The following is an 11,315-nucleotide window of genomic DNA, read 5'->3' as shown; positions in this document are numbered from 1 at the left end:
TTTTTGGCCAACCCCTGAAACACTGACAAAAATGAACATAGGATTGGGAGATTTGTATATCTACAGTCATTGATACAACTGTCGTAAAGCGAGATACCAAACACAAGAAAAAGGAGCTCAAAGCCCTATAGTAGTCCTTGGCCTTTTGACCATCCCCATGAAAATTTTAATTTCTACACCCCTGTATACAACAAAAACTGACGCCAGCCTTATTGTGTAATGCTTACATTTTTTTTTTATTTTAGATCTATTTTTAACTTTTATTTATTTGGGGTGGGGGGTATTATTGGAAGTGAAATCCCAAATCTATCCATTTAGTTCTAATAATGCGTGGGATGGCCCACGCACGCGCCTATCTACAGAGATTGGTGTGGTGAAGCCGCAAGTTAACCCTCACCGCACCAGGACACTATCACCAGGGGTGCTTAGTACCACTGGCGAGATTTTATTGATAAATTGCTGCGATAATGGATTTTTTTTTCTATCCTCATCACCTATCAACTGTATCCAGCACACAGAACAGAAATAATCAGTTGTGCAACTTCCCCTTTATATCAAATAATAACAAATACTAAAAGGATGGAATCCACCAAACCAAAGACTGATGATGCTGTATCCTCTGTGGATAGATAATAAAAAGCACTGTGTCCTGGAAACATGTCTATTTAGGACTCTACTCATGAAGTTATTGTGACAATTAACATTTCACACCAGGAAAACCTTTTAAACATGTTGCATTTTCCACACTTGGAAACTTTTTTCCTTTGTTAAATTATTTGACTTTATATTTTTGCAACAACGAGGACTGCAATATTGAGGGGTTAAGAGGGCCCTGCCTCCTGCCATGCCCACTACTGGGAAAGGTGTGGCCAGCCTGTGCTGCTCTGGGAAACATACAAGGCAGTTTCCTGCTTCCTAAGGCAGCTGTAGCGAAGACAAGAGGAGACAGCAGCGACTGGGGCAGCTTTAGGGATGAAGGGGAAAAAACTGATCAGTCAGCAACAGTGACTGTACTGTCTGCAGACACAGAGGGGTTACTGTGCAGGGGGCCCCCCCTCTAGCAGGGACCACTGGCTCATGGCACTGGGCTGAAAGAATAAAGATCTTCTTCTCCACTTGAATAGGTTTTCCAAATGCTCTTGGATTGACAGACAAGGAGGGGTCACCCTTGGATGATAGATCTGGACACAACGGTGCCCTTATTATCGCGCAGGATGAGTGAAGGAGAAGTGGTGTATTCTGGATGGCTGAGGAAATCCCCACCTGAGAAAAAGTTGAGGAGATATGTAAGTAGCCCCTGGTGCAGTGCTGATGGCTGGATGGTGCTGATCGGTGCCACATTGCTGGTGCACTAAGTTATCCATTGTGTCTGACTGTGTGTGTGTGTGTGTGTGTGTTTGTGCTGCAGGGGTGGGGGCTGGGGGTGGGGGGTACAGTTGGGAGATCGACTTGCACCTGTCACAGGTGCACAGGGCTCGTATTGTAAACACAGAGACGTCCATCACTTAACCCCACCCGTGCCAGGGCGCACAGTGCGCTGCGCCCTGAGCCTCCATCAGCAACTCCGCTTATGGGGTTAATCCTGTCCTCCTGGATTCCGGGTGGGGTTCTGTTGCTCTGATCCATCGGACAGTTGGGCTGTACAGACATCAGCTGCCATTGTGCTCCTTGCAGAGCCCTGGAAGGGGTTTTGTTGTCAGCTATTTAAATGCTCAGTTTCTACACAACAAGTTAGACGAGTTGGGTTTGGGTGCTGTCAGGGTTAACCCCTTGCTGGAGGATGCCGTGCCTGGTCTATCCTCTGGGTTGAGGATGACATAATGGTGTGTTAGCAGTTGGGAGAGTTAACCCCATGGTTGCGCAAAAGGATCAGTCCCTGCGGTGTGGGAGCTGTGATCTATTCATCATAGCGGCCAGAGGGCCAGGGGAGGGGGGTGTAATCAATTAGGATGAGCAGAGGGTGTGGATGCACTAAATAACCTAGTATCTATCCCACTGACTGTCTCCTTCTGTGCTCAGCCATCTCCACCCTTTACCAAGAAACGTGCTCCCCCCCCCTTCTCCACCTATTGTCTTACAAGTCCCTGGCAGGACAATGCTGCGACTTGTAGTCCCATGACACCTGACAGTCATTGATTTGCTGGTGATCTGGCTCCTCTTTCACGGTGTGATCAGGCACTTTTGCTTTTCCCACTTATTTTACAACAGCAATGATTAGGACAATGAATGGAGTTAAAGGCGTGTCTTTAACATTTATTAACTCATGCAATCCCTTTTTCTCCCCATTTGGAACTATGTGGGAAAAGCAGAAGCATGTAATCATTGTGTGCACAGGGCTGGAGTTATCCTGGCAGCACCGATGTTGCATTTCTCTCTGCTGAACTGAAAGTGGTTGTATTGGCACCAGTGAGGGCTGGCATCTGGGTGCAGGAATGTGTCAGTGAGGGCTGGCATCTGGGTACACGGGCACCAGGTTATATTGGCACCAGGAATGTGTCAGTGAGGACTGGCATCTGGGTACACGGCTCTGGTACTGCTGCTGAAGTTACATTGACCTGCAGGCAGATGGGATCTTTGTGCAGTTGGATATTCTATATATTACCCTGGGAGAGTGATGTAAAGTACAAGGGGCAGGCCTATGGGGAGTAACATGAATACTGACAGGACTTGCATCTGCTTGTTAGTCTCTCTTTCGGTATAAAGTAGCAATTAGGAGCTATTAGGTACCGGTTATTTTTATCATTGCTGTGGATGGGACAGTTGTGGTACAGAGAGTGTATGTGAGAAAACATTACAACCCTGAGTCAGCATTTACAATGTACAATATATGTTCTGACTAATAATCATCATTTTCTTCTTTTCATATATGGTGCTATATGCATAATAATGATACATTATGTATAACCTGCCAACACAGGAGGCATTGGGATGACCTGTGATGTCATTGGAATGTGCAACCTCTCTATAGCTTATAGGTACAATGGGGGCAAAGTATAACTCGGGCGACTCTACAGCTGGTGTTGTACTACAAGTCCCAGCAAGACCACACAGTTTGAGGTTGTAGTTCAGCAACTGCTGGAGAGTCCTATATTGCCTGTTTGTGATCAGGATAAACATTCAAAGTTCCTTCTGCTCAGTTTACTGGTTGCCAATCATATTATTGAAAATGTGTTAATCAAACCAGGCTAAATGGTTAAAAAATGGATTTTTATATATCAGCCCTGCCATAAAATACCTTTGTGTCATTTAATACATGAAATCCTTTGCCTTAAGTGTTAAAAGCATGTGAGATGTTATAATTAGTTTCTAGTTATTTTACTAATAATGACAGGGACCATTAACCTTTTTTACACTGCTAGAAAACCGCTCAGTCTGTCTTCACATTCCTATTTGCATAATGAAGCCCCTGGCACTAGACAAGTATAATAAGGTGGAGAAAGACCAATAAACGCTCCTCATCCTACTGCGCCGCTGCCGTGGATTGTGTATTGTTTTGTACTGGTATTTATAAGTTATTTCTTATAGGGGAGATACATAGAGGATTCTTGTCTTGTGTTGACACATTTATCTTGACCGTTGCAGCTTTTATAATTAAAGACAAAACAAAGTAAAAATAAGTATCGATTTCTGGATCGAATGGCAAGTTTGTTATATTTATAACCTTGAAAAAGGAAATGTCAGTTCATGGAGAAGGTTGGTCCTGTTTTTATATTGCTTATTGGGAAACCAGAAATAATTATTAAGACTAATGCATAGTGTCTAAGATCAATGCTGTGATTAAGTCAGACATTCTGAGATAAGACATATTATAGCTAGAAAAGGGATTTTAAAAAAACAAAACAAAACCGTTATTTCATGTCTATCATAAATGTCCTTTGCCAAGCTGCTTTAACCCTTTAGGCAACTGTGCACATGCTTGGGGCAGAAATTAAATTTTTCTTTTTTCGTTGATCTAAAACTGCTATTTTTCTCAGTATGTACAATGACTGGTGGGGGGGGGGAGTGTTGGAAGGACGAGAACATGAAGGCGGCATAGGCTACAAATCTGGGACGTATTCGCACCCAGTACCAGGGACACAGTCCCTGCGCTTTAGTGAAGCAAGGACTTCTTGTCTATGTACTCCAGAATTATCCTTCTCCAAATGAAGGAGTTTCTAAATGCTGATCCCGCTGAAGAACATATGGCACTATTAAATATTAAACACAGCCACGTGTCCAGCCACAATGGATTAGTCATATTATTTGCACGCACAAATCAGCAGGGCAATATATTTCTGTAAAACAAATTCTGTTACATAACGCTTTAATGAAAAGAGATGCTTTTAGAAATGGGCGTTAACAGAGGGGTAACTGGGGCACATTGAAGACAAGTGGGCGCAGTATCAAGTTTGTGGGTGGAGGAGGCAGAATACATATTACAAAATTGCAGTGTGGTCTGTGCAATATGGCAGACAATGAAGTTGGCAATGTGATTGTACAATCAAGGTGCAATTCTCAGTCTTTATTTTTTTCCCCATGTGTATTTATGTACAACTTCTAGTGTCACTCCTATTATAAATTTTATATTGCATCTCCCAACATTGTCTCGAAGCAGATGGGGTCAAAGGGGCATGCACCAAAAAAAAAGGGTACGGGTCACACTGTTGGGTTATTGGGAGGGGGGGGTGCTTCCAAAGCGCCGGGCCATAGCCATCCCTCCTCTAAAAAATACCCTTGCGTTCCGTCCACACGGCATTCGCTCATCACGAGGAGCAGGAGATACCACCCAACATTTCTAGATGTCGGGAACTGCACAGACCTAAAAGAAAGTAGTCTGTGACTGTTGCTTCCTATTGGTCCACGCGGTCACACCCCCTAGGCCAGGCCTTGACAATCTTTGGCTCTCCAGGTGTTGTGAAACTACAAGTCCCAGCATGCCCTGACAGCTATCGACTGGCTATCTACTGGCAAAGCATGCTGGGACTTGTAGTTTCACAAACACCTGGAGACCCACAAGTTGGCCAGGCCTGGACTAGGCTGTAAGAAATGTTAATTCTGATTGAGACTCGCGAGACGTGCCGATGTGCTTGGTGGTAATCCTTTTTACGATTACCACTATTCCGACACGGAGAAGCCCTACAAAGAAAATCCGAAATTATGAAAAACTGATTGGAAAGGAAACAGTCTTGCCTTCAACCCGACGCTGGAGATCTCCGATGGGAGCACCATGGTGACAGGAAGTGATTCCGACTGGAGAAGTGTTCGGCACTGCAGGGTGACGTCACCGCGACGTCTATCAATAGATATTTAAAGCGGCAATGTGGGGACCCCTAAGGTTTAGTCTTTAAACACTTAACCCAACATTGCCGCTTTAAATTTCTATTGATAGACATCGCAATGACGTCAGCCTGCAGTGCCGAATACTTCTCCAATCGGAATCGCTCGCTGTCAGCATGGTGCTCCCATCGGAGATGTCCGGCGTCTGGTTGAAGGTAAGTCTGTTTATTTTCCAATCGGTTTTTCATAATTTTGGATTTGCTTTGTAGGGCTTCTCCATGTCGGAGTAGTGGACATCGGTAAAGCGTACCCAACCCGATGTGCTCAGTTCTGGGTATTATATTATTTGAAATATCTCCTGATTTTTCTGAGCATCTCTATTGGGTGCGAAGAAAACAGGGATACATCGCCACGGAGCGCCTTCAAAGACTGTTCCTGAGCCCGGAATTAGATCTACTCCCTATGTCTCCAGAAAGATTCAGCTGACGTTCAAATATGTTTCAGTAATGATTTTTCTGTATTTTTGCATTCCGTGTTGCAGATATTATTTTTTTATTATGGTATTGGTCTTTGCGGTAAAAGTGGGATTTGTCATGCTTAAATCTGGTAAAGAGTGCTTGGTAAACCTTTATAGGCGGCAGGGCATACTGCACTAATTTCGAAATGGATTATTGGGTCATGAACCAGACATGTCTAGATCATATTGAAAATTTGGACAGTCCATCAAACCATCACTTCCTCCCAAAAAAACAGAACCGTGGGTAGGTAAACATAAAGGGTATACTTCACAAGGAACCTGGATGTACCGTATTGGATGACATGTCAAGTCTAGAAAGAACTGTAAACAGCGATACTCCTTTTATCTTTCTTCTAAGGATGGTATCAGACGCAGCACATGTTATCTTCTGACGCTGATAATTAAAGTAATTTATTCATAGAGGAATACTTTTAATTTGCTTTGGATTAAAAGGACTCTATGAAATGATCGCTATCACATGGCCAATATTACACAGTCACAACATAACAAGGAAACCGAGCTTCTGTCAGCCCCGGTCTTAGAATGCAGTTTGTCCCCTTAACGTTTCCTTATATTTTAGTATTTCAAATATTTTAAAGTGTTAAAAAAAAGTAATGATCATCTAATAGTGTAGATACCGTAGATTATTGCTGGTTTTTCAAAAGATGCTGCATCCGTACACAAAAACATGTGAGGACAATTAAAAAATTGGATCAGTCCGGATAAAAACAACTTTTTTTGTGTGCGTATTCCGCAGTGATCATAAAATGCTCTATTCTTTCATACTTCATAGTATGGGGATGTTTTACCCTCCAGGTGAGGAGGGAGCAGGGCATCACAAACCGTGTCATTTTGGCCCCATGAGGAAATAATGCGATTGTGCAAGTTTGTCCAAAATGACGCATTTCGCCGCAAAACACGCCATCAATGCCCCGCTCCTGAAGGATGCGAGAGACTGGCCTGCTCGTCCTGGAGACCTACCCGGAATTCGGGAGTCTCCAGAACATGCCGCTAGAGTAGGCAAGTATGTTTTTAATGTTGGCTAAGAAACTTTATTTGCCAGTTCTGTATTAGCTTTGTGGCTGCATGTAGCCGCATCGGGACTTAAGGCTGGTGGGACGGGCTCCCTTACGGAAAATGCTCACTATGTGGTAATGTAGCTTTTAAGTGAATTACCATGTATATTTAAAGTGCATCTTTCGCTTGCACTCACTGGAGGTAGCTATTTTGTGGGCTAAACCAATATCCGTTCTCCCTTGGCTGTCGGTGCCATTTATTAAAGACTGCATCTCCGTGAAATATGGCTGCCTCCATAGTTCTAGTCATATATTTATTTGTTTTTTATATTTTACATGTATCTCATTACTTTTTTTTCCATGAAGTTGATAATAAGCATGTCTGTAGAGATTATCCTTCACTAGGAAGCCATTATTTTTGTCTCTGTCTGGTTATCTCTTTATTGTCCCTGAATTCTTCCTCTCTGTCATGTGGGTAATCCATACTTGCCAATAGCACAAAATTTGTCGAACTGTTCCAATTTTTGGAACCTGAAGGGGGAGTTGCTTCATGTTTTATAAATGCGGCCTCATGAGACTAGGACGTGGTTTAGGGGACTTGTGGGGATGATTTGGAGAGAATGAGGGCCTGCTCAGTGTTTTGTTCCAAATTGATGAGTGGGTAAGCCTCTCCCGATATAATAGTTTACAGTCTGTTGACATGTGGCTGGTATGACATTGTTGAAGGGCACGGGCAAGATTCAGCAGTGAAAAATATGACAAAGAAGCTACAGACACAAATCTCTAAACTTACTCAATGCTAGTACACACAGATCATCTAAAATATTTATTATATGCTTTCCTCTGCGCACAATTCAGCGACTAAAATTTTGCCATAAAGTGTTTTTAATTGGTGGATTGTAAGCTTGCATGACGCCTAAATCAAGACGTATTCTGAACTTTGTCCGTGTAATACCAACCTTGACATGTAACTTAATAGATTTGCAGATATCAGAACTTACAAGAATTTTGCTGATTAATTATATTGATTATGAGATTAAATTCCAATTTAATTTAGCTAAGGAATGATTCCCTTGATCGCAGTAATTTATCAGTTGATAAGCAGCCAATTGTAATTGTGCGCCTTGCAAATAATGCCTCACTTTATTAGCGTTTAAAGAGATATAACACTAAAATAGGACGGATTTCAAAATCTCAAACTTTCATGGAAACAAGAATACACCATCGGTTTTTGGGAGTTGGCAAACCAATCTATAATACATGCCAAATTGCCAAATAAATTGGCTTTATTTTATGTTAATACAGTCGTACCAGGTTTAAACCCTTTTAATGGGGTGTACCCACGAGAATTCAACCAGCTTTGCACCTCGGCTGTTGCTGAACGGAATGCAGCAGAAAGAGAACATTGAGAGTAGGGATCAGTGATCCCCTGTGAGGATCACAAGGTCTGTATTGATGACCACTTGGGACACTGGTTGATGGATTGTATAAGGAAAGCGATACTGCGAGCTGCATCTATGCCCTGTTGAGCACTCCTGTTGTGTCGCCCCGAGTGGCCGTGGGAAAGGGATTAATTACTTTTTATTCCCCGTATAAAAGAATGCACAAAATGCGTGATAAACAGCCAAAGCAGGAGAGCATCACATTGTAGAATAGCATAAACTATTATTTCTTCTCTGCCAGGTAATTGGAGAATCTCATATATGTCAGGCAAATAGGTTTCTGTTTCTCAGTATTAATAGTAGTCTGGCCCCTAGAGAATATGGAAGACGTACAGCTTACATTTCTACATCTTCTATTTCTATCAAAATGGGATTTTGTACAACTGATCAACATAAAACTGTGTAATGTCAACTGAAATTAAAAAACAAACAAACAGCAAATTAATTACAAATAAAAACCAATTGCATAAGTACTCACACCCCGTGTTTTAATACTTGGTATTATTATTATTATTTTTATTATTATCTTTGACTTATAAGGCACCACATAGGGTCCACAGCGCCGTACATGACATATACAGAGAACCAAGACACAACATGATACAGAAAGAACAAAATATATACAAACACAGATGACAGGGTAAAGCAAATCAGATTAATTCTTGGACAGATAGTGGAAGGGATGGTAGAAACCAGCGAGAAGAAGGCCAAAGCTTAAGAAAACAGGGAAAACAGGGCTAAGGAAGCAGCCAAGAGGTACAGAGGGTGGTGGAATAGTAGAAGGAGCACACAAGGAAAGAGGGCCCTGCTCATGAGAGCTTACATCCTAAAGGGAAGGGGGAGACACAATTAGGGTGGTACTAACTGGGGGAGAGAGCCGGGACACGGAAGTTAGGAGGAGGACTGATAGACTTAAATAAAGAAATGAGTCTTAAGGGCACGCTTGAAGTATGGGGAGCCAATGTAGTGACTGTTGGAGGGAGACTGCAGCAGTCACTACATTGGCTCCCCATTTAGCTGTATTTAGAGCTGAGAGGAGAAGCCCCTTTTAGATTTGCACATCTATTCCTCTGTGTAATATTGCCTGAGTTCCATCGGGATGGGGAACAGCAGTTTTCAAATCATTCTGCAGATTTATTTATCTTTTTGTATGTAAACCGCTTAGATGTGGCTTTACCTAAATGCTGAACATTGTCCTTCCAGAATATAAATGTTCTTCCAAATCCTCTGGTCCCTTTCAGACTGTAGCAGGTTCTTCTCCAAGATTTGTCTGTATCTTTCTGTATCAATCCCCCCCCCCCTCTACTATGACATGTTTTCTGGTCTCTGAAGCAGGTAGATAGATGCGGTATATATGCTATAAACCTAGTGTCCTGTGTTGAAGCCAAAATGTTCAGTCTTGTTCTCGTCAGACCATAGATTCTTCCTCCACTTGGTACGTTGTTCGGTTTTGGAGAACAACCTGTTCTAGACAAATTCACAATTGTGCCATGTTCTCTCGATTTTCTTTATGATAGACTGGGAGATATTTAAAAAGGTGCTGAAATCTTACTTTATGTCCCCATTTGCTGCTTTTCTATAACAGGTTTTTTTTTATTCCTTTTATTCTTGTTGAAAGTTCTTTGATCTTCATTGTGAAGCTCTTGTTTGGAAATTGTACAGCGCTACGGATTTTGCTGGCGCTATATAAATAAATGTTGACGAAATACCCTAAACTGTGGAGCCTCTGAAAAACAACTGATGGTGCCAAGATTTATTTAGGTGTATCTTCACTAAAGGGGTGAATACTTCTGTAATTATTAAGAAGAAATAAGAAAGCGATGTAAGTAAATGTAAGGATGTCAAAAAGGTGAATACTACTTATACCCACTATATTATGTGCTTTATTATACATTTTATATTAAACTAAGAATGTCATGTGGCAGCAGTACGTCAAATCCACCAGAGGTGCTGCTGTTCTGCCCCTGAACTTTATACCTTGCCTGTAGATGTTAATCTCCTTTCCTGATTAGAACTGCACCTGTCTCACGGCTTCTAATACCTGCCTCAATCTGTGCTCTGGGCAGTTCATCGTTTATACCTGGCTGCTGCTTGTCTCCTGTTTATCCCTGTTCCAGTTTTGCTTTGCTGCTGTCTGATCTCCTGTTGTGGCCCTCTGCCTGATTACTGGACTATGCTTGTTTGCTTGTGACCCTGACCTCTGCCTGGCAACTGGACTATGCTTGAACTCTTGTTGCCCTGATCTCTGCCTGGTCACAGGACTCAGCTAGTCTGTTTGCCAGAGGCACAAGGCAGTCCAGGGAAGCAATCTGGAATCCTAATCCCTGCCTCCTTAGTCTGGAGCCTCGTGCCTCCTGGCAATTGGGTAATTAGGTATACTTGTTCCTGCATTTAAACTGTATTTGTCATTGCTTGGAACCTGTTGGTTCTGTGGACTGTTCCTACCATTCATCCAACCTGTTCATATTTGTGTATTGGAGTATACCTGTTTATTCTGGTACCTGAAATCTGCATATTCCAGGTACTGAATCCTTGTTCGCATATTTTGCCTAAATAAAGTTACTTGGTTTCTATACTTCAGTTGCCGCTTCCTGAAACACTAGGAATCATAACATTGACACAGGGTAGTTTAACTACAACAATATTCATGTATCGCTAACAATGTTCATATATTGCCTACATTCATTCTGCCTCAGATTTTAAATGTGTTATATATAATATACTGTATATTGTGGCAATTGGCCACAGGCCATTAAGGGATAGACTAATAACCTCTCTGGCAGTCTGCAGGCTCACGCTGCAGACAGGGTTAAGTCTCCACACTTCTCCACACACAGAGATTATATATATATATATATATATATTAGTACATCTCTCGTGCTGAATGTAGTTCTTGGTATATTCAATATTCTCACGGGCAGGGGGCGTGGCCACGTGGGTTACATTGTTAGACCCCGCCCCCTGTCAAACGTTAACAATATTGGCCTATCACAACAAGGGTGGGGCCAGGACAACTCGATTAGCCTTGCCCCCACCCTCTTCACCAATGAACAGAGCACAATGCGGGAGGTTTCCCTGCTCTCC

General features: G+C 42.3%; 1 protein-coding gene across 1 annotated transcript in view; it reads left to right on the top strand.

The window, feature by feature from the left end:
- Nucleotides 1–846: 846 nt before the first annotated feature.
- The window catches only part of GAB2 (GRB2 associated binding protein 2), a 145,704-nt gene continuing 135,235 nt past the window's right edge, over nt 847–11,315 (top strand). The window contains exon 1 of the mRNA XM_075198617.1: nt 847–1,286. Coding sequence (XP_075054718.1) covers nt 1,173–1,286 — 114 coding nt within the window. The 5' untranslated portion in view covers nt 847–1,172. The remainder of the gene's footprint in view (nt 1,287–11,315) is intronic.

This window comes from Mixophyes fleayi, chromosome 2, assembly GCF_038048845.1.
Source record: "Mixophyes fleayi isolate aMixFle1 chromosome 2, aMixFle1.hap1, whole genome shotgun sequence".
NCBI lineage: Eukaryota > Metazoa > Chordata > Amphibia > Anura > Limnodynastidae > Mixophyes > Mixophyes fleayi.
The sequence above is the reverse complement of the archived record's forward strand: the minus strand, read 5'-3'. Positions and strand labels throughout refer to the sequence as shown.